The sequence below is a fragment of the Dipodomys ordii genome, unplaced genomic scaffold (assembly GCF_000151885.1).
Source record: "Dipodomys ordii isolate 6190 unplaced genomic scaffold, Dord_2.0 Scaffold22, whole genome shotgun sequence".
Classification (NCBI taxonomy): domain Eukaryota; kingdom Metazoa; phylum Chordata; class Mammalia; order Rodentia; family Heteromyidae; genus Dipodomys; species Dipodomys ordii.
In genome coordinates this window covers 16702758-16727187 of record NW_012267238.1, presented here as the reverse complement: position 1 = coordinate 16727187, position 24430 = coordinate 16702758, and the positions used below count along the sequence as shown (strand labels likewise).

At 34.7% G+C, this 24430-nt stretch overlaps 1 protein-coding gene across 1 annotated transcript in view; it reads left to right on the top strand.

The window, feature by feature from the left end:
• The window catches only part of Grm5 (glutamate receptor, metabotropic 5), a 521558-nt gene that overhangs the window by 359128 nt on the left and 138000 nt on the right, over nt 1-24430 (top strand). Inside the window, exon 3 of the mRNA XM_013013982.1 lies at nt 16298-16533. Within this exon, the coding sequence (XP_012869436.1) occupies nt 16298-16533 (236 nt within the window). The remainder of the gene's footprint in view (nt 1-16297; nt 16534-24430) is intronic.

The window sequence follows — 24430 nt, the reverse complement described above, 5'->3', positions numbered from 1 at the left end:
CCTCAGGTATGTTCTTGTGCCAATATCAAGCTGTTTTGATTATTATGGCTTTATGGAAGTGTTTGAAATTTGGAATTGATATTCCTCTGGTGCTGTTTTTTCTACTAAGGATTGTTTTAGCTATTTGGGGTCTTTTATTGTTCCATATGAATTTTTGGATTGCTTCTTCTATTTCATTGAGGAATGAGGTTGGGATATTGATAGGTATTATATTGAATTTGTAGATAGCCTTTGGCAGTATTGTCATTTTCACGATGTTAATCCCCCCAATCCAGGAGCATGAGAGGTTTTTCCACTAGCTTAGTTCTGCTTTATTTTCTTTTTTCAGGTTTTTAAAGTTTTCATCATACAGGTCCTTCACATCTTTTTTTAACTATTAAGTATTTTATTTTTGTGGGGCTATTACAAAAGGGTTTGCTTTCCTAATTTCAGCCACGCTCTTCTTCTTATTGGCATACAGAAAAGGTATTGATTTTTTTTATTGTGAAAATACTGTAGAGAGGGCTTACAATTACATGGGCAAGATAATGAGCACATTTCTTATCAAGCATTGTAGCCTTCTCCTTTGTTCCCCTTCCCATCCTCCCCCACCCACCCAATTCTCCCTGCCCCCCCCCACCCCACCAAAGTTGTAAATTTCGTTTTCGACATAAAGACTTGTACTTCTCATTGTTGCAATGGGTCCACCTGTATCCTTATTTAAACGACTTGTTTTTCCCCTTCCCCTCCACCAATTATATCGACATCAAATACAGTGAAAGCACGGGTTATACTGTAGGAGAAGGATATACAAAGCAACAAAAAAAAGTATCTTATAAATGCATTAGAAACAATCGCATGAAAGAAAAAAAAACATTGGAATAAATATCTTAAGATTCATTTCCCTAACATCACCTTATCTGACCTTTTCTGCTTGACTCATACATAGATATTGCAAATAAGGGGAACCATAGGACATATGTTTCTTTGGGCTTGGCTTACTTCACTTAATATAATTTTTTCCAAGCCTTTCCATTTCCTAACAAATGGGGCAATGGCATTCTTTCTGATGGAGGCATAGAATTCCATTGTGTATATATACCACATTTTCTTGATCCATTCATCTACTGAGGGGCATCTGGGTTGGTTCCATATCTTAGCTATGGTAAATAATGCTGCAAGAAACATAGTTGTGGTGGTAGCTTTAGTGTGGTCTTGTTTGTAAGCATTTGGGTAAATGCCCAAAAGTGGGATTGCTGGGTCATAGGGAAGCTCTATGTGGAGTCTTTTGAGGAACCTCCATACTACTTTCCAAAGCATCTGTTGTTATTAGAGTTTTTGATTTTTGCCATTCTAACTGGGGTGAAGTGGTATCTTAATATTGTTTTGATTTGCATTTCTTTTATGGCTAGGGAGGATGAGCATTTCTTCATGTGTCTACTGGCTATTGTTCTTTCCTCTTCAGAGAAGTTTCTCTTTAAGTCTTTAGCCCACTTATTTATTGGGCAGTTGTTTCTTTGAGGATTTGTTGTTGGGGGATTTAATTTTTTGAGTTCCAAGTGTATTTTAGATATGAAACCCTTGTCTGTTGTATGGCTAGTGAAGATCTTCTCCCAATCTGTGGGCTTTCTATTGATGTTTCTAGCTATGTCCTTTGCCATGCAGAAGCTCTGCAACTTCATACAATCCCATTTGTCCAAACTTACTTTGATTTGTTGTGTTTCTGGGTCTCTATTAAGAAAATTTTGGCCTGCACCAAGGAGACCTAGGGTTTCTCCTATTCCATGAAAGGCATTGATATTTGAGGGTTAATTTTATATTCTACTACTTTGCCAAAGTTTCAGATCAGCTCAAGTAATTTGAGAGGGGAGTCCATGAGGTTCTTTAAATACAAGATCATGTCATATGCTAAGAGGGAGAGTTGTACTTCATCTTTCCCCATTTGGATCTCTTTTATGTTTTATCTTGTCTTATTGCCTTAACGAGGCATTCTAATACAAGCATCAAAATAGAAACAGCAATAAGAGACCTCCCATTCAAGAAATGCCCAGGATTGGATGGAGAACTGCCACTTTCAATAAAATTGAAAGTGAACGTTGACTACCAAACTTTTTCTATGAAGCCATCGTAGCCCTCATCCCAAAAACAGACAGGGATTCATTAAAGAAAGAGAACTATAGACCCATTTTTTATGAATATCAATGCAAAATTTCTCAACAAAATTCTGGCTAATGGACTTCAACAACTTATTTAAAAAAATCATACACCACGATCAAACAGGATTCATTTCAGGGATGCAAAGCTGGTTCAATATATGCAAATCTATTAATATAATTCATCACACCCACAAGAGCAAGGATAAGAACCATATGATTATCTCAATAGATGCAGAAAAAACAGTTGACAAGATCTAACACCCCTTTATGATGAAAGCTCTGGAAAAACTAGGAATCCATGGAACATTACTCAATATAATAAAAGCTGTATATGACAAACCTACAGCCAGCATTATACTTAATGGTGAAAAGTTAAAGCCATTTCCTGTAAATTCAGGAACGAGGCAAGGATGTACACTCTCTCCACTCCCCTTTCAAGAATTTTACCTTTCGATCTACAGTATGTCTTGGTAGGAATTATTAATTTTATCTGAATTCACAATACTTATTGGGCATTGGTTTATTGTGTTTCATTGACTTTGGAAAATATTATTTTTTCAAAAATAATTTTTGCCTCATTTTCTCTTCCCTCTAGGAATTGAGCATACACATTTCACATTTTTATTATATTGCATGTGTTTCATGCTTTGTGTTTCTTTCCTAAAAACCATGTTACTTCTTGATTCACTCTGGTTGCTTTCTGCTCTCCTATGTGCCAATTTTCTGAAGTTTACTTTGGCTGTGCTTATTCTGCTAAAGATAACTTATCTCCTGAATAGTTCATTTTAATTCTCAAGTTTATCATTTCTCTAATTTCTCTTCTGTTTTTCATAAGTTAATGCTGTCAGCTAAATTCCCTGGCCTGTCATCTAATCTCAACTGTGTTAGTCATAGTTATTTTAAAATCTACTCTCTAATAATGCAAATGCTTGGGATAAGCTTGATTCCATTGCCTATTTTCCCCTGGCTCTCAGTTATTTGGTTCTGCCCATTTCCTATTAATTAATGGGCAATCTGAATTTTCCTAGAGATATCCATACGTTTATGTGGTATGTTACTGCTGACAAGATCTGTTAGTGCTTCTTCCTAGCAGTTAAAATAGGGTAGAGAGGGTGTCCCATTTTAATTACAACTCAGTTCTTTCCAATTTGGTGTTACAATTAGGGCATACCTTTTAGTAATCTCAAATGCTAACTCAGAGTATCTACTGTGGCAGTTCCTTCTTGGGAACCTCATTCCAATTCCTGTTCCATGCAATGGGACTGCTCAAAGCTCTGCTCCTCTTCCTAACCTTTTAACCCAACTCCATACCAAGTAGTAGTAGTTCGAGGAATGAGGAATAAAATAATAAAGTGGCATTACATATCCACTTACATGCTTCTCTTCCCTCTCAAACATTTGCTGATCACATTTTAGCTATAATATTAGTCCAGAACTCAAAAGAGTAATCTTTCAAATCTCACCTAATATTGTTTTCTAGCTTTTTTTTCTGTCTTCACTTAATTTAACATCAAGATACTATCACATCTCTCAAAGAGAAAGTCTTATTTTATTTTCTTTATTTTCTTTCTCTCCAGGATCATGATTCCTATAGACCTAGCTATCTTAATAGATTTCTGATATCATCAGTAAAAATTTTAAGATTTATCCTGCCTTCATTATAACCTTCTGAGAAGATCTATATAATTTATCATACCTACAAACAGAAGTCATTCAATGATTTCTAATATGTGAATTAGATTTTTAGTGTACTTCGATTATTTTTAGGCATATGACATCTAAAATTTTTCCATTGTTACATTTGACTTCTGTCTGGCTCTTTGTATAATAAGTATTTCTAAAGCTTGATATTATGCCTAGGACAGTATTTCCATATTATATAGTAATCTTTTTCAAATGTCTTATTTGTAAACCATATCCAGTATCTGTGAGATATCAGCAACTTGATTTCAGCGGGTGGCCTGGGCATAATTTTTCATGAAAAATCATAAATGTAAGATTGTGAGAAACCATTCTGTGTTTTGAGCAGAAAGAAAAATCTCTTGAGCATCTCCTAATTGCCTTTTTCACTATGACCAGAGAATTTTTTTTCATGATTTTGTCCATATATTCTGAAAACATGAGTGTCATGAATTAAGATAGCTCTCGATATCACCAGTAAAAATAAATATAATGATGGGTGTAACAGAAATTCACCCTTCTCTCAAGGTTTTCATATATATAATTTTGGGCACTGATCTGAGTCAAGTATCACATTAAGAAGTTTTGATAGTTCAGTTTAGGCTTCTATATTTAGGCAGGCTCAATTTAAATGCTGTCTTTTATTTCTTTAGCTATAACTTTTTTCCTTAGTAAAATGTGAAGCTGTAAAGATATCTAGTTCATAGGCTCAGGCTCAGACAACATGTATAAAACCTGGTGTATGTGCCTATATGGTTGTGTGTATGTGTGTGTGTGTGTGTGTGTGTGTGTGTGTGTGTATGTACACACAAGGTATTCCTTATATGTAATTCCTTAATTGTAATTCTCTAAGGTATTCCTTATACTTATGAAGAACTGGGCATGTACAATGCTATTCACAAAATAATGTTAGATAGTTAAATAGTTAAGTTTAACATAACAAAATTATATAAAGTCTTATAGAAGAAAACAAATTAGAGAGTGGGACATTTTGTCAAAATTATGAAGTCTTCCTCATTTATTGGAATTTACTAGATAATAAATATTTTTGATACGTTCGACATGTTTAGCTTCATGAACATGCTTTGTTCTCCATAGGGTAGTTCATAAAAGACTTAAGAAAAGAGAACAAACTATCTGGGAGAAGATGAGTGTTGTGCTTGTGCAATATGTTAGCCAAAAAAACCTATGCATTAAACTGATGGAACTTAACCAGCTACACAGAAGAAATGAGTCCAATTCAGTGAGAAAAGTATTGATATACTCAAAACTAGAAGACTACACTAAGCAAGAAAACTTCATGAAACCATAGTTATATAAAGTCACAAATACAATAGCTTACTCAAAATGTTTTCTCAATGCTACTGAATCATTCTGCTTACTATATGGTTGTATATTTTTCACAATAGCTTCAGTGCTCCAAATGGCCATAAAATGACAAGAGAAATAGATTGAACAGTACACAAAGTAATCAATCTATTTACAAAACTGTTTCTCAGCCTCTTTTCTGTTTGGGAGTATCTATGGAGGAAAAAGACATTAACATACACCAATGACTCCACTGACAAGCCAAAATCAAAGCAATGTTGCTATGTTAATATGTTTTACTTTCCATTGTTTTATACAATCTCAAGTCTGAAATTTATTCTACACTGACCAAACCAAAAAAATTGGTTAGATAACCTCAGATTCTATCCCTTTTAATAGGAAAAGGATCCAGCTTCCCACAAAGGAAATGTAGAAGTTACAAAGTTAACTATAACTTTTCCTTATCTTTTTGTGTAAAATTACCACAAATTAACAAGCATGCTACAATGTACATTTATTGCCATATATTTTCTGGGGGTCAGGAATTAAAATGTGGCAGTTTGGGTTCTGAGCACAGACCCAAACAAGCTGCCATCAGTGTGATGCTCAAGTCGATTTTCTTTCTGGGAGCACTGGCGGAATTCTTCACGAAAATCTCAGGGGACCACGAGGAAGCAGATAGGCACCGGAGAAAGATTATCATAAGGTTTATTAGAGGGGTCATCTCTCCCCAGGAGAGGGAGCACATGGCAGGGAAGGGAGTGAGGGAAGAAGTGAGGTAAGTGTGAGCTAGGTAGTCCTGGTAGGAGAAAGAGAGTAGCCAGCTGTATGGTGGGAGCTCTGGGGCAGGGAGGAGCTCAGATCTGAGTGGAGCTGAGCACCAGAGGCAGGGGTAATACTAACAAGTATCGTGTAAGAATCTCCTTACAAACACATTCAACTTTCTGGCTAAATTCATTTCCTTCCTGATGTAGGCCGGAGTCTCAATTTCCTCTCTGGTTGTTAACCAGAGAGCACCTACAGATAGCCTACACTCCTGACATGTAGCACTCTGCATTTTCAATACAACCAATAGATATGTTCTCATGTTTGACTCTCTCTTGCTAGAAAGATATATACCACAAATATTTCTTTACTTTAGGTCAGTTTATTTGGGACCATTGATTACATCTCGAAAATCCATTCAAAATAATACCCATCTGCATTAAAGTCTGGTTGCATAACTAGGAAAGGTGTATGTACACCACCAATGAATAAGAGTCTTTGGAGCTACCCTAAAAATGTGTATACATTGTTACTTTACACAGTATGTCCTGGGATATATGCTCTTAACTATGACCTGTATATACTAAACACATGCATGTTGTTTATTGGAGACACAGCACCGTTAATTCTTGTTCCTCCAAATTGTTACCCTTCCATACCTCTACGTCTGTGAAGATGTCAACTGTCACCTCTACAAAGTACAGGAAATATTAGAGTTTAGAATTAGCACAGTCCAGGCTCATGTCTGCTCTATTTTGGCTCTAACATCTTGAGTAGGTTCAGTTTCTTTCTTTTTTGTTGTTGTTGTTGGTTGTGGGACTTAAACTCTGGGCTTGGGCTCTTCAGCTCAAGGCAAGCATTCTACCACTTGAGCCACAGCACCACTTCTAGGTTCAGTTTCTTTATCTGACAGAACAAGAGTTAATAAGAATTATCTCTAAATCTTGGGAAATAAGAGGCAATGGAAATCTTATAATAGCAAAGTTCAGGTTTCCAGCTTTCCTTTATTCTTTTAAATATTCTCACATATGCCAAAAAAAGTTATAACTAATCCACCTTATTTATCCTTCATAGATACTGAGAAATGAGAATAATTGACATTTACAAATCCCAGAAACAAGTTGATTTTTAGTCAATAATCTTCCCTTTTCACAATAATTCTATATTTTGCTTCTTTTAAAAAATTAATGGGTTATTGTTTATTCAAAAGAGCTTTTATTTAAAATTTAACACTCATTGTTGTTATTCATGATTATTTAAAGGTTCTAAAGCCTTCTAACTTCTTGGGATGGGAAAAAAACATAAAGTAAGAAGACAGCCAAGTAGCCTGTAGATTTCTATTATTAGAATTTAAAAATCATAAATTATCTTTTAAGATGCAATTGGTAAAAGATTTGTCAAGATGATGATTACACATGGATAGAACAGCAGTTTCTATAATAATTTTGTGAGTTGTGAACCGATTTTCAATGGTGATTTGGGTTGTTGTCTACTGAATTGACTCATTGACCTGAATAGCATCAGGTAGAGAATAAAGAGGTTTGTGCCAAACACACTTGGCCTCTCAGTCATTTCCCAAAAACACACTCTGCAGTGCTGTTTTCACAATTAGGAAGGAGTGAGTATCATAATTAAAAAGAATTTTATGTGATTTGGAATTTATTACCTAAAATCTAATTTCTGATGTGATGATAAACATTTATTGAATGGTTATGACATACCAGACAATGTAGTAAATATTAAGGTAGCAAGATATCCAAAAAACAAAAGGTATTAATGACTTGAAGGATACAGAGGTACAATTAATACAATTACAATTTCAACAAAAACATCATCATGTTACATCTGTGAGAGTAGAAATCTTGCTTTCTTGCTTATTGTAGCATTGCTCCCTTTTGAAAATCAGTTAAGAAACACTTGTTTAAGAAGCAAATAAGTGAACATTACAATATTTTAGAAGTGGGAGAACAAACTGTTAAGTCCAATGGAGATCAAGAAAGATCTTAGTATAAAGGAGGGTATAACAATGCTACATAGGAAATGGACTAATTACCTTGCTCATGGAGCTGTAACCCCTCTGTATAGTATCTTTACAATAAAAAATATATATTAAAAAAGAAAGATCTTAGTGATCTTGGTAAATTGGATAGATTGATGAATTATATTTATCAACTTAGGAAACATATGAGGGATTAAGGAAATGACTCGATACAGACAGAATGACATCTTCACACACCTGGAGGTGTAGCAGGGTAACATTTTAGAGGAACAAGAATTAATGTGCTGTTTTTTCCCTTCCCCTCCCAAATTAAACCATGGGGGAAGGACATACAAAGGAACAAAAAAATCATCTTATAAATATGTTAGAAACAATAGCAAGCAAGAAAAACCATTTGAATCCTTAACTTGGGGCTCATTTCACCTAACATCAACTTATCTGACTGTTTCTGCTTGTCTCAGACATATACTAGTTATTGCAAATAAGGGAAATCATGGGACCTATGTTTCTTTGGGCCTGGTTTACTTCACTTAACATAATTTTTTTCCAAGTCTTTCCATTTCCTAACAAATGGGGCAATGTCATTCTTTCTGATGTGTTTAAATAGGGATACAGGTGGACCCATTGCAACCATGAGATGTATAAGACATTATGTCAAAAAAACAACCTTTACAACTTTGGCGGGAGGTGGGGGGGTGGGGGGAGCTGGGAGGGCAGGGATGGTAAGGGGAAACTAAGGAGGAGGCAACAATGCTTGATAAGAAATGTGCTCATTACCTTGCTCATGTAATTGTAACCCCTCTGTATGGTATTTTCACAATAAAAAACTTATTAATTATAAAAAAGGAATGTGCTCTGTCTCCAATAAACAGCATACATGTGGTTTAGCCTAACCAGTGCCATCATGGCAAGCATAACTAAAGGTATCAGAGCACAAGAATAACTGTGTGTGCCTGATATGTTTCCCTTACCTGCTCTAACCAAATTCACACCTCTTGACCCAAATTTAATAACTGTTAGCTTTCAGAATCAGTCTTTCAAGTGCCAATGATTATAGTCCAGTACTGAAGTTTATATGATTTATTTATATCATTTGCCCATGAAAGTTAGCACCATAAGATGCCTGCCCAGGGACCCTACTAAAATACAGTAAATAACCATGTTACCTTCTTGAGAGTTCAACCACTTACCTATTGTATGTTATTAGCCTCTCAGGTAAAAAAAAAATCAAGGAATTGTAAATGTAAGTACAACTATTTAAATTTGAGTCTGCCGATTGAGGGGAAAAAAACCCAAAACTAAAAGTTTGGAAAAACCCAGAATGCTAATTAAGATGGTGAAGGATTCATCTTGAAGAGTCATGACAGGAATGTGATTTTCAGTAAATTATAATTCAGTGATGTCATCATCTGTAATTTTTTTCAAATTTAATTGGAAACAGTCTTTATGGATGCACTTTCCCATTGCATTTAGTTCTTATTGATTTTGATATCAATTTGTATAGTTAGTTGAGTTGTATCTGTCCACTAGTTTCTGGAGTGTAACATCTAAGATTGACTAAATTTACGATTTTTTTATGTTATTTCAAAACTAAGTAAATGTGGAAGATTGTCCTTTTTTTAAAAAATCATTCAGTTACTCTCTGTAAGGATAGAAAAAATAATCAAGCACTCATTCAGGTTCAATTGTGTTGTATGACTTCTTTCAGTCAGAAGTTAGTTGGGAAGAAGTAATATGCACCATTTCTATGCAAAATCCTTTAAACTATTGTGTGATGATTCTTCTATGATCTATTTTTTTTTCTTCTACAGAAGTGTCATATCCTAAAAGAGCTTTTACTTTTCAGGATGACATGATGCAGGGTCATGGGACATCTACAGGGAATGTAAAACAGAAGAAGAAATAAGTTTTGTTCTATATCAGAGCAGTAGTGGAACCATTTATTGCCATAATTAACTTAGTCTAAGGTAGATAAATATGGAATAAAATGTTGAACTAAACAGAAAGAGGGAGAACATGTTTGGCACAATTTATGCATATGTGTGAAGGTGAAACCATGAGATTGTTGTTTATTTTTTGTTTATGTGATACCAAGGAATCAAAGCCAGGGCCTCATGAATACTAGGCAGGCATTCTACCACTAAGCCACATTTCCAGTCCTAGAACAGTGAGATTGTTGACACTGGTTTGGGAAATAGGGAGAGCGGTAGAAGTAGTTGATTCTGATCAAGGTATAGTGAATGTTTATATAGAAATAAAATGAAAGTTGGTGTTCAGTTAATTGGTGGCAATTAAAAGTGTGGGGAAAATCTTTAAATATAGATGAAAAGAGATAATAAAGATATAGAAAATAAATTTTATATGGATAATTCTATGTAAACATTCTGTTTTAAACAAGAACCTCCTGTTGAATAGAAAGAAAACTTAAACTTTAAACTTTCATGAATTGTTAATTGAAAGAAACAATGTTAAATAGGGTTGAAAATACAAAAGAAGAAGGAAAATTATAGAGCATGAGTAAATGTTTTGGTAAGGAAATTTTGGGAGGAAAATGAAAGCAAAAGTAAAAGAAAAAGAAAAAGCAAGAAATCAGGAAGGAAGGAAGGAAGGAAGGAAGGAAGGAAGGAAGGAAGGGAAAAGAAAAGAAAGAAAAAGAAAAGAAAATTCTTGCTAATCCATAGCATTAAAATATGAAGGTTGAAACAAAATGGGTCATTGCTTTTTTAAAAAATTATCTTGTACAAAGGAGTTTCAATTCAAATATCAGTTTTTAAGTTCAATATTTGATGAGTCTTTTTTTTAAAGCATCTCCAGAAAAGCTTTAAAGCGATCTAATTTTCATTTCCTTTATGGACAGAAATGTTGAGCAAAAAGGAATCTAAGCATGTGCTAGGGAGGTGTTTTGAAAATGGGTACATATATGTGAAGATTCATTCCTAAACTAGGTTAAAAATATGTGTTTCTCCTTCAAATTCTGTTTCAGCAACCAAAGAAACACTGGAAGCCTGAAGAAAACAATAACCTGGCTAAAACTACATGTACAGTGGTTTTGTCTCAGTGGCTTACATTAATTGTACAAGAAGTAATTCGTTATGACATCTCTACACAGATATTCCCACACTCTTTATTACTCTCCCCTACCACATTAGCCATATTTTAAAAAATTTCAAAGGATTTTGTTTTTTTTTCCTTACAGGAGAATTAACTACATCTACTATATTCATTCTCATTCATTCCCTTCCTCACTCCTGATGGTGTCCTTTTCCCCTACATCGGAACCTGTTTTATTTTCCTATCATTCATTTTCCCTATATTTTTTGAGGGGGTAAGGTACTGGGGTTTGACCTCAGGGAATAGGTGCCCCAGTGCTTTTATGCTTAAGGATAGAGTTCTACAACTTGAACCATAGCTTTTCTTCTGGCCTTTTAAAATTTTATTTCCTATTTAATTCATTCATTCATTTATTATCTCCAGTTTATTTAACTGGAGATAACAGTCTTACAGGCTTTCCTGTCTGAGCTGGCTTCAAATCTCCATACTCAGATATCAGTCTCCTTGGTAGCTCAGATTAAAGATATGAACCACCAACAGTCAGCTCATTTTTTAAATTTATTAATATATATTTTTAAAAATATATAATAGACATGAATATATTTTTAAATATACATTAATTTCACCAAGGGGTTTCACTATGGTATTTCAGATGTACATAAAATGATTTTCTCAGAATAATCCTCTCTACTACCTTCTTTCCCTGTCTATTGCTTTTTCTTTCCCAATTCCCTATAGATCAATAATTTTCAATGAAATTTCTAATGCTGTCTTCATACATATTTACTTCATACATATTTACTGTGTTTTCTGTCTTTTTTTCCTTCCCCCTTCTCCTCATCCTTCTGCATATCCATCTTTTTATTCACTGAATGTTCCTACAAACATGTAGTAAATACAAATTTAGTAAGTACTGACAAAGAAATATTGACAGGAAGTACTAACAGGAAATATATGCTAAGGTAGCTATAAACTCTATGCACAGTAGTCTAGTCAATAGGCAAATTTGTGTAATGCATGATTCTGTTTAAAGAAATTGGGGGACAAAGGATGAATAAATGCAGCAGTGGTAATCAGTAGATATTACATTGAAATGAACTATACAACTTGTGGGTGGGGACAGGAGGGAAAAATTAGGAGAGAGTGAGGGAAGAGATGATCTTGTCCAAAAAGTTACCTGGCTTATGTAAAGGTAACCCCTCTGTACATCACCTTTATAATAGCAACAATTTTTTCAGTTTTTTTTTCAATTTTTTTTGTCAGTTGTGGGGCTTGAACTCTGAGCCTGGGTGCTGTTCCTCAGCTCTTCAGTTCAAGGCAAGCGCTCTACCTTTTGAGTCACAGTGCCACTTCTGGTTTTCTGGTGGTTAATTGGAGATAAGAGTCCCACAGACTTTCCTGCCCAGGCTGACTCTGAACCACGATCCTCAGATCTCAGCCTCCTGAGTAGCTAGGATTACAGGTGTGAGCCACTGGTGCCTGGCTAACAAAACAATTTTTAAAAAATATTTTTTTACTTGATACATATTGCTTGATTAACACAAAATTTGCAATGAATTGTATTCATTTTTGTATGAAAATTATCTGCTATAATATATTAAAAGCTCACATAATATGAAAAACTTTCTAAATAGAATGCCAAAAAAACACAACTTATTGTATTAGGTCTGAAAAAGAAGGCTACCTTGTTCAACCTCAAAGGAGAAAATGCATGTCTGGAGAGTTGGGTATTTCTTTCTCTGTATGTATCTCTGTGAGTAACTGAAAACCAGAACTGATTTTGATCTTGCAAATAAACTTTGGGCAAATATTTACAAAATAAACTTTTGCAAATATTACTTTTGTGATGTTGAAACTCAAACTCAGAGCTCTGTATGTGCAAGGCAAGTGTTGTATTGATGAACTACACCCTGATTTCTGAATCTGTGAATAGTCTATAAATACTTATAGTCTACCATGCATAGAAAATTGGAAAGAAAAGTATGAAACCGACCATCAGGAGTTAACCAAGATGCACACTAGTGAAAAGATAAATTATAAGGATGAATTGATGGAAGGATACAAATGGTTGGATGGATGGATGGATGGATGGATGGATAGATGGATGCATGGACGGAATCCAGAAAAATGCCTTAAGTGTTCAACAAATGTTACTTTCTTTCCCTATCTCCCTCCCCTTCTCCTTTGCTTTGTTAAAATATGTGTCATTTAACATATAATAGTGCCAACATAATGAAGGGTTGATGGAAAGTGTTAGGTGGTAGAATATAAATTTAAGTTTTCCTTAGCATTTTATTTCACATTTGTAGTATTAGTCCTTACATAGAGATACTCTAACACTTTAAACAAAGCTTTAAATACATATTTATAATAATCTTAACTAAATTAATTAATTTAGCAGCATCCAATGATCTTTACACTACAAATACTCTGAATAAGTTTTAAAAGAATCATCCTGTTTTGACACATGATTCTTTTTGAAAAGTTATATTGTTATTATAGATCATGTACTGAGGGATTACAGTTACAGAAGTCAGATAAAGAATACATTACTTTTTGGACAATGTCACCCCTTCCCTTGTTCTCTCCCAGTTGGATAGTTCATTTTCAATATAGTATCCAGTGATATAATTATTCTTTTGTCATTTTTATTATTTTGTCAACTGTGTCTAAAACAATGATTATTTTAAATTTCCAACCCAAACTTAGAAGGCAAATAATAAAACATCTTTTTGTAACTTTTTAAACTTAGAGATACTTTAAGAAATCAAAGGTAAAGAATATGAAATAAGCACACTGATGAGTAAATTCACATTCTCTAGGCCTGACACCTTTTCTATGCAAATATTACCTGCATATAAGTTAGTTGATCAAGAAAAGATTTTTACAATCCCTATTAAATTCAATGAATGGTGAAGGGTAAATTGGACCTATTATAATCTTCCATCCCTTATGTAATATTCATAATCAGAGCATTACATAAGTGTGAGCTACATTAACAAAAAGAACCATTTAAATTTCCACTTCCTAAGTACTTGACAAACATAGCTTCCTGTCCCATTGGTAGAATGCCCATGCATCCCCTGGAGGCCAGTGAGACCTATACTCTAATTCCAGTGATATAACAAACCTCCACAACACAGGGAAGATGAGGCAAACTAGCCCACTTCATTTCAACTTGTCAGCTTTAAATAAAAATCTCTGGAGCTGAAAACGAGAAACTTGAGGGAAGATAATGTGTGAAATAACTGAATTCAACATTGGGACAAAACATATTGCATGGCATTTTTTCCCCTAATCTGCCACATTTCTTTTTTTTCAAATTTCACCATAGATAACTTTTAATGAGCGCTCATGTCAAGGAAACTTTGAAGAAACAAATGGTTCATTTTGTTTATTTCTCTTTCTCCTCTCCTGCCCACTGATGCCTTAAAATGTTCTCATCACCACCAACCTCTAGAGTACTTTAATGAGAAATCTATAACCTTTGGAACAACTCCTAATTACCACTTCTTAACTCAGATACTGTAAGCAGAGCATACTGAAAAAAAAAGTGCTCTGTTTTGTGTTATTTACTCATATATTACTCTCCCTAGTATAGATTTTTATACTTAAAATATTAGATTATGTTTTCTGCCTAAAAGGGAGAGTTTAAGGATAAAAATGCATTCTGATGAAGATAAACAATGATCAATAATGCAAATCTTAACCTGTGCGCAGTTCCCACTCCCTCTCCACTCACCAGCTCAGGTTCAAACTTCCTGAGTGCACTCAGGAGCTACCAAGCCTCATTCCTTTTGAACTTCTTTAGTGTTAAATGTTCATAATTGTTACAATGTCTCTTCATTTTCTTTATACTTTTAGAACATTTCTTTAGAGAATGTACATATCTTTGATAGAAGGTCAACATCTCTGAAACCAGGCAAAAAGTTTGTATATTTCCCAGGTGGAGAGCAGATGAGCAAATCAGAGACTTTTCCTGCATGACATGGAATGTATCCAAATTTAATTTAAACATGTATTTTTAATTAATTTGTTTTTGATTGTTATTTAAAGGTGAGGTCCAGAGAGGTTATAGTTATATAAGTCATTTCTTTTTAAACAGTGTCACATTTTCCCTTGTTTTCTCGCACATTTTCCCTCCCTGCTTCTCCCCCATCAGTTGTATAGTTCATTTTCAAAATTAAATATATTTTTGTGTGTTTTATTTTCAGAGTTATGTTTCATGAATTTTGCCATAAGCTTAGAATACTTTTCCTTATGCTCTTAGACTCTCTTATTCCAAGACAAAATTTATATAATTTCAACTTTTGTTTTAAAATTCCTAAATTGCTCCTTTGAGTGAATGACAGTACTTCTGAGGTATGACCCAGTCATCATCCTTGATGTCTCATTGTAAAGATGTCCTTTCAAATACTCTACTACAATTTCAAATATATATATATATATATATATATATATATATTAATTACATTGGAGGATAAGAAAGAATATATGGGTTGTGGACTATAAATACTTCTGTTTGAGGCTTTGACAAATCAGCCCATAATAGAAGGACTATAATCAGGTCGATTTCTTTTTAACCTTGTCTAATTCTCTTCCATAATATAAACAAAAATAAGTATTATGTCATATGAGGAGCAAATTAATGTTATACCTGATATAGAAATGTTTTCTCACTATAATTCACCTAAAATTTACTTTAAAAGTAAAATAAAAAAGAAAGCTGGGTTCCAGTGACACAGGGATAGCACTATGTACCTGGCTTCAAGTCCCAGGTCTGGCAACAAAGTAATAAATAATAAATAAATAGAAAAGAATATATTGAAAGCTAACTTGACCTAGGTACTAAACAGCCAATAAAAACTATGACTTGTGGTATTAGAGGTGTGTGCCAGTGCTAGCATTTGAACTCAGGCTGTGGTCAGTGTCCTTTAGCTTTATTGTCCAAGGGCAGCACTCTACCATTTGAGTCACTGCTCCACTTTCAGCTTTTTGGTGTTTAATTGGAGATAAGCTACTCAAGAGGCTCAGATCCTCAGATCCTCTTGGGTAGCTAGGATTACAGGTGTGGGTCATCAGTGCCTCACTCATGCATTGTATTTTGCAACCAGTAGAATTCTTCAAAATCTCAAACTTATTTTATGCAGTTCAAGTAAGTCTACTGCCTTCTAGCCTCCTGAAATCTTAATTGTGGTATTGCTTTTTAATAATCTGCTGTCTTGACTCTCACCTAGAGTACAGTCTGAAGTAGCAGTTTTATGACTAATATTTCAAGCTTAAAAAAAAGTGCCAAGCCCAAATCTCATTTCCTCAGAAAATTTCTGTTCTAAGAAGAGGTTTTTGTGTTTCTCCGCAGTGATGGCTGGGCTGACAGGTATGACGTGACAGATGGGTATCAGCGAGAAGCTGTTGGTGGAATCACAATCAAGCTCCAGTCTCCTGATGTCAAGTGGTTTGATGACTATTACCTGAAACTCCGGCCAGAAACAAACCTTCGAAACCCTTGGTTTCAAGAATTCTGGCAGCATCGTTTTCAGTGCCGTCTGGAAGGGTTTGCACAGGAGAACAGCAAATATAACAAGACTTGCAATAGTAAGCGGACTCATTACTTCATTTCAAGTGCATTGCAATTTACATAAGTTGTGTCATGGGAATAATGGGTGTAATTTGTTAGAGAAGAGGACTCATATAAATAAATAGGTATTGACACTTAATGGTGATAAACAGGTTTTATTCTCAACAAGAAAGATATATATCATCAAGTGTTTACTCTGTTGAGATTTAATATGATTAATTTCTTTCTATTTATACCAATAAAAAAGTTGGATGTGTTTCTGTAGGGCATTGTGTTAAAAGAAACATATGAGCTCAGAATAGAACTGCTCTTGACATTTTTGAAGATAGTGATTACATTCTACTCCTTTCTATAATTTTGGCCAGTTAGCATAGCAAAAACCCATAATAATGGCATCATATATATTCAAACAGTAAATAGAAGAATACATAAAGGCTGATTCAACAACTCCATCTTACATAAATAAACCTGGAAATAGCATGATTTTTGCTATACATCATTAAGTTGTTTCAAGAATCATAACTTAAGCAGAGTTACTCAGTCAGCTATTAACAAAACTTTGTATTCAGGGTACTAATTAGTCCTGATTCAAAAGTTTGGGGGTCTAGGATGGGCAACAGTCAGGACAACAAAAATTGCATTTTAGTCTTGTCAGCAAGAAGGTGGTTAATGTACAATCTGGCACATCCTAAAAGAATTTGACTCAAGTGGCTAGGAAAACATGACACTGATATATATGTAAATTCTGAAAAGATTTAGTTTTATTAAAATTAATAAGAGATTTGTTGACACTCATCTCACCACATTCTTTCCAGAAATGATGGAACTAGTAAGTGGTGAGTTTTGAGTATAATCTAATGTCTTTGTTTGATTAAACAAAAAATGTAGCAATATAATCAGTCCCATCTGTATAGTGCAATAGCAGAGGGACACTGGAGTCATGGCTGCATGCTAGCCACTGAAACTCAGAAAATCCAGATGCCCACAGGGAGAGTGTGCCTGCTTCTTTCTTAATTTCTTGCTATCTCTTGTCCGAAATCTTCAAATAGTTATTCAGTTCCTTTGTTTTTAGATTTTAGTTTCACATTTCTAAGTGTGAGCATAAATAATACTATGGTATATGTTTCAGAAGTTCACGTTTTGGTAGCTAATTTTTCACATTTGAATCAATCCAGTTTGTGAAGGGTGGTGGATGAGAACCCCTCACCAACCTGTGTTTAAGAGATTTTTCCAAGCTCATCTGCCCCCATGTTCTGATTACTTTATTGCAAAAACAAGAATATTCTAGACATTTTCACCATCCATAAGCATCCAGTCAAAATCAAAGAGCTTTGACATCTCCAGTGTATTTTTATATTACCAAATACATGATTACTAGCAAAAGTAATCTTAAAAATTACCAAGGAATTTTAACTGACAGAAGGTATGCCTCAGTAAGATAGGTTCCATAGCAGGATAGAATGTGGGATACAGTTTTCATTAGAAGCTATCTGATTTTTGAAGAATTATTTATGCCCAGGAATCATAACCTTCTCACTTTCCAATAGAAATAAATGTATCTCATACATAAAGATGTTGAGAAATAATTAAATACACAAATGACTTGATTTACAATTACTTGATTTACAAAAACTTAAGAGCAAACAGTCAGATAGCTGTAATCCTAGTATATATTAGGATACTTTGACATCTCCCCATTTTTCCACTAAACTATTTCTCCAATATTAAGAATCTGTTTTGGCTACTGTGATTTCTCATTAATAGTTTTAATGCACTTCCCTCACTCCTTTGTATTTGAAATGCCTTCTTTCTTAAAGGATTTCTTGTTTCTCTTTTCCTTTGCTGGAGGTTTTGCTTTGTCTTGATGGACTCTGATTTCTGTGGAAATATTATTTCTATGGAAACTGTCATGTAACAACTTCCTTTAAGGCTGCTGCTACAGCTCGTGTCCATCTGAGTTGAAATACTCACCATTCTTTCCGTGGTAAAGGAAGGCATTCTCATCCTTCCTTGGAATCTTCTCTGAAAGCAGCTGGTGTTTGACATATAATAATGGACACTTGATGTGTAATACCTCTGTTATTCTTCTCAAGAAGAAAGTAAAATTATTATATTTCTATGTGGGTGAGAGTGTGTACACTTGTACACATAATATTGAGGATCAAACCTAGAGCTTTTCCATACTAGGCAAGTATAATATCACTGCATTATGTCCCCAGCCCTGTTTAATTTTGATTTTGAAGCAGAATCTAAGATGCCCAGAGTGGGCATCTATGAGTCACAGGAAGAACATGATCCTTCTGTCTCAGCCTCCTGAGTAGCTGGGGATACTGGCTAGGGCCATTATACCTAGCTATTATTTTCATGTGCATGCATGTGTGTGTGTATACATGGATACGTGGGTATGTGGGGGTGGGTGGGTGGGTGGGGGTGGGTGTGTACCAACCTTGGGGCTTAAACTCAAAGCCTAGGTGCTGTCCCTGAGCGTTTTTACTCAAAGGTAGTACTCTACCACTTGAATCTGGCATTTTGGTGTTCAATTGGAGATAGGAGCTTAAGGCCAGCGCTCTATCCCTTGAGCCACAGTACCACTTCCGGTTTTCTAGTGGTTTATTGGAGATAAGAGTCTCACTGACTTTTCTTACCCGGGCTGGCTTTGAACCGTGATCCTCAGATCTCAGCCTCTTCCATAGCTAGGATTACAGGCATGAGCCACCGGTGCCCAGCTTAATTTCAATAATTCTTAAACCTAATTTATAATTTGCTAACCACAACAGCTAAGCACTATACACTGCGAATGTTTAATGTCATACAATTTCAGGCCCAGGAATGAAATCCACAGGTCTAGCCATTGTAAAATTACCTGAGGTTCAGAGTAATGTGGTCATGTTTGTCTAAAACCATCTGTGCAATATTTTCTATAAATGCAAATCATTCTGCTAAGATTTTAGAAAGCAGAGAAGTTTAAGGTATTATAAAGAAAAATGACCCTAAATATTTTCATGATGGTAAAAGGATATGAATAATTATATTTATCTATGTGTTGATCTGTTGCTTGTGACTGCTTCAGAGTCTTTGGATATGCTTTGTTTTCTCTGGGATAAATGACACTTAGTGTTGCAAAGTGATTTTATCAGTAACTTTTGGTTCAAAAACTGAGCAAGGGATCGGAAGAGGAAACAAAGGAGGAGGCTACAATGCTTGATAAGAAATGTACTCATTATCTTGCCCACGTAATTGTAACCCCTCTGTACAGTATTTTCACAATAAAAAATAAATAAAAAATAAAATAAAAATATGAGTAACCAACCAATCCTCAAAGGCAAAGGAAAAACAAAATGAATAAATAGATGAAATGCAGACATGAGAGTTTATTTTGGTATGAGAAAACATTGAGAAATGAAGTTATAAAAGTTACAAAGAAGAAAGGAGTATACTTCGTGGCCAAAAGTTCCTGGGAGAATGTGGGGGAGGGTTTAGTGGAGAAAGACTGTATAGAAGAAGTTATTTTTCTATGTGATTGCCAAAGGCTTTTATGCAGTGAGAATTTGGTTGTTAAATTTTTATTGGGGTAAAACATTAGCACATCAACGTTCCAAAGCCTAACTGTGCTCAAGTTTTTCTCAAAGTAAGCATATCCCAGCAGCCACCACTGGATCCCCAAGAGGATGTTACTAACTTTTAGTAAAGCTTGGATTACATAGTTATCTTGAGTACTCTACTCTTCTTCTGAACCCATTTACTTCATTCTCATTCTTGTTTGTTTTGTCAGGTACTGGCACTTGAACTCTTCTGTTCTAAGTGGAGCTCTAACACTGACCCACCCTTCCAGCATTGTGCTGGTTGACTGGAGAAGATTAGAGCCTCCTTAGGATTATAGGTGTGAGTCACCACTGCCCATCTTCACCCTCATTTACACAAATATAGATGCCTATAGTAATGACATTTTATATATATATATATATACATATATATATATGTATATATATAGTGACATAGAAAAAGGGATGGTCTTGATTGGTGTCCAATATCTAAATTGATATATAACCTAAAGAAGGCAAAAAATAAAGGTTGTGAAATGCAAAAGAAGTAGAGTTTCAGAGACATGAAAGTGGAGTGAGCAGACAACATCAGAATGTGAGCTTCTTGGAAGTGACAGTTAATTTGAAGTGGGTGGCTTTTCCCTGAGGAAGTTTTTGCCAGGGAAACAAAACAGACAATTTAACAATTGAATGGGCCATTTTAAGTGGAAGAAAACAGTTGTTCAAGTAGTTGCAGTAGAGTTCACTAGTTTTGTGAATAGAAGATAATACTTGAAAAATATAAACCACCAATTAGATGAATTTCAACTTGAATAAAAAGTCTGGCTCTTTTTGCCTACATGAGACTCAAGGAAAACTTTTAAGAATGAGAGAGTTAGTGTGATGAGATTGATTACTTATCTGAATCCCCTTAGGGTTATTTTTTACCTAAATAAATGAAGGAGAAGCTTGAATCCAAACTATTAGGGAAATTATATTACTTAAGATATGGATAATGATAGTAAACACAGCAGCAGTACCTTTCAGAATTAGTGGACAATTTAGTAATACAAAATTCAGGGAGTAGTGGAAATTGTGGAAATGGTAGAATTAATGATACTTGCTCTTCTATTGGCTAGAAGAATGGAAAAGGCATTTCTCATTCACGTATCTTGGGAGAGAAGGTAGATGAGTATAACACACTGAAGTTACAAAAAGGAGGCAAGCAAAGTTTGGAGGAAGATTGTGGAAGTTATAATGAAGTTAATTTTAGATATGTGTATATAAGTTTGTGGTGCCCTTAGGATATCTAGGGGAGGATGTCTGTGTGTTAATGTAATGAGTGACACTTCTAGAAACTACTAGAGGTGCCAGTGGGCTGCCGAGTGAGTGGCAGGATGGCAGGGACAATGCACAGAAGATACTCAGATTGACTGAGAAATGTAATAGTAAGCAGGTTTTAGGAAACAATTTTATTACAGAGTGAGCTATACAATTACAGAAGATGTTATATTCTTAATATTTTTAATTTATTATGATTGATTTAAAATACAACTTAAATATTCCATAACTGTATAATTTAAATTGAAGTCAGGAAGTGGTTGGTATTGACTGTTTAGGGCATCCATCATAATGAAGCCCAGTTATATAAATATATAGTCAATTATATGTAAACTCCAAAAACTATGTTAGAGGGTAAATGCAGCTTAATAATTTTAAGATTTTGGGAAATGTACATAAGAACCAACTTCTGGTGGTGTATATTCAGTTAACAGTATTCACTTGATAATTTTTATTACAATTTATTTGTCCAGTAAAAATATCTAAATGGATTGGGATGAGAAATGAAACTAAACTTTTAAGAAGTATAAGAATAATGAAAATTATTGAAAAATCCAAAGGAGAATAGCAAAGAATGACAAACAAAGAATTTTTTTTTTTGGGTCCAGTCGTGGGGCCTGAACTCTGGGCCTGGTCGCTGTCCGTTAGCTCTTCAGCTCAAGGCTAGCGCTCTACCACTTGAGCCACAGCGCTACTTCCCGCTTTTTTCTTTTTGCTTATGTGGTGCTGAGGAATCAAACCCAGGGCCTCAAGCATGCAAGGCAAGTGCTCTACCACTGAGCCACCTTCCCAGCCCCAAAGAATTTTTTTTGATTCCAAAAATTGGCCAAATAGAAAATAGTTAATGAGAGAAATCAGGTATAAGCTTCTGACTAGCCAATCCATAATGTATTTATCCTACAAAGGACTCACACACTTTGTATTTATGTGAGGAAGTCTTAAAATAGATACTAAAAATCTGTGTCAGTGGTTCTTGGCTCATGCTTGTAATCCTATGGATTCAGGAAGCTGAGATCTTTGGCTCATGGTTCAAGGTCAATCCAAGAAGACAAATTCCAATTATTAAGGAAAAAATATGAAATAGAGGCATGGATCAAATGATAGAATAAAAGGCTAAGTAAGATCACAGGGCCCTTATTTTAAGCCCTATCACTCAGTATTAGCACATACACACAAATAAATACTAACATATTTAAACACAAAGACATGTTCAAAGATTTGAAGGTGAACATGTTGCAAAAGAGATCATCAATTTTCCAATAATTACATTGATTATTATATAACTCAAATTGGATTGTAAATTTAAACTATTCTTTTCTATTCCTTTAGTAATACACATTGGTTAAAGTCTAGGCAAATCTAAGTTTAATTCTAAGACTCAGTGCAAAATGGGACTTTGAGGAAATAATTTTGTCTTCCTATATCTTGCATTTTTTTCTTACTTAAAATGAAGGCAATGAAGCCTGGTGTCTGCAGCTCACACTTTTAGTTATTCAGAGCATGAAGCTCTGAGGATCACAGTTTGAAGCCAGCCCTGGCAAGAAAGGTCCGTGAGACTCTTATCTCCAATAAACCACTAGAAAACCGGAAGTGGCACTGTGGCTCAAGTGATAGAGGGCGCGCCTTAAGCTGAAGAGCTGAGGGACAGCCCCAAGCCCAGAGTTCAAACCCTATGACCAACCAAAAAAAAAAAAAAAAAGAATTACTGAAATTAGATGTGCATGGTAGCTCACACACATAACCCAAGCTACTCTGAGGCAAAGATAGGGTGGGTCTTCTTTTTTTTCTTTTTTGGCTTTTCTTTTTTTTGGTTCTTTTTCTTTTTTGGTACTTCTTTTTGGGGATCAAACCTATAACACTGTACTTCCAAGGCAAGTGTTTTACCACAGAGCTACATTCCAGCCCAAAAGGGTGGATCTTGATTCAAATCTTGCCTTAGGAAAAGTGAGAACCTATCTGGAAAAACATAACCTAAGCAAAAAGGACTGGAGGCATAACCTGTCTAACAAGTTCCCAGCCCCACACACAAAAGAAAAATTAAGTACTTAGAGCAGTTGGACACTTCTGCTTATTGAGCTCTGTTCTTAACAAATTATAAATAAACTTGAAGAACAACTGAAATCTTAGCACATTAACACTGCAATATGTTTTTAAGACAAATGTACTAGAAGTACAAATAATATTTTTGTACTAAAGTACAAAATATATTGTTCTTAGTGGCTTGGTAACATTTCCCTTTCTATTGAAGTTTCTATTTCCAGTTTCCAGCTGGAATTGTTCACATTCTCCTTGGTTCATTTATCTCACTAAGATTGCAAGTGGGTGTGGTAGAACACACATTCAGACTCATTCTTTGGACTTTTATATTCAGATATCATTATTACTTATTAAAATGTTCATTAGTGGTTTGGCTATAGATAAAAACACATGAATATTCTCAAACAAAACTGGGAAAAGCAAATCAGTCTATTGAGAGTAAATAATTGTCTGAATGAGAGTGGATAACCTATAACAATATTATAAGGGCCAAATTAAGCAAACTAAATGCCATCATTCCTGTACTACCTGAACATATCCAAGACTATATTTGGAAGAAACATTCTGGGGGAACAAAGGGTCTTTAACTTCAAATCATTACAAAGCAGAGTAACAATATAATGCAACAGTTCTTTCAGCATAAATAACAACCAGCTCATAATGAATTGAAGACTACACATAAGCTGTAGAAGCCTAAAAATTACTAGAAGAAAACATAAGAGATAAACATATTGTCTAGCCAATAATATTTTTGGCTACAACACCAAAAGCACAGGCTACAAAACAAATAAAGACAAATGGGAATGACATTAACCTAATAACTTTTGCACAGGAAATTTAAAAAATCAGAAGAGTAAAAAAGGCAATTTAAGGAATCAAAGAGAATACTTGTTACCATTTACTTGATAAAAATAGCAATAAAAACCAACCCAGATGCCCCTCAGTAGATGAATGGATCAAGAAAATGTGGTATATATACACAATGGAATTCTATGCCTCCATCAGAAAGAATGAC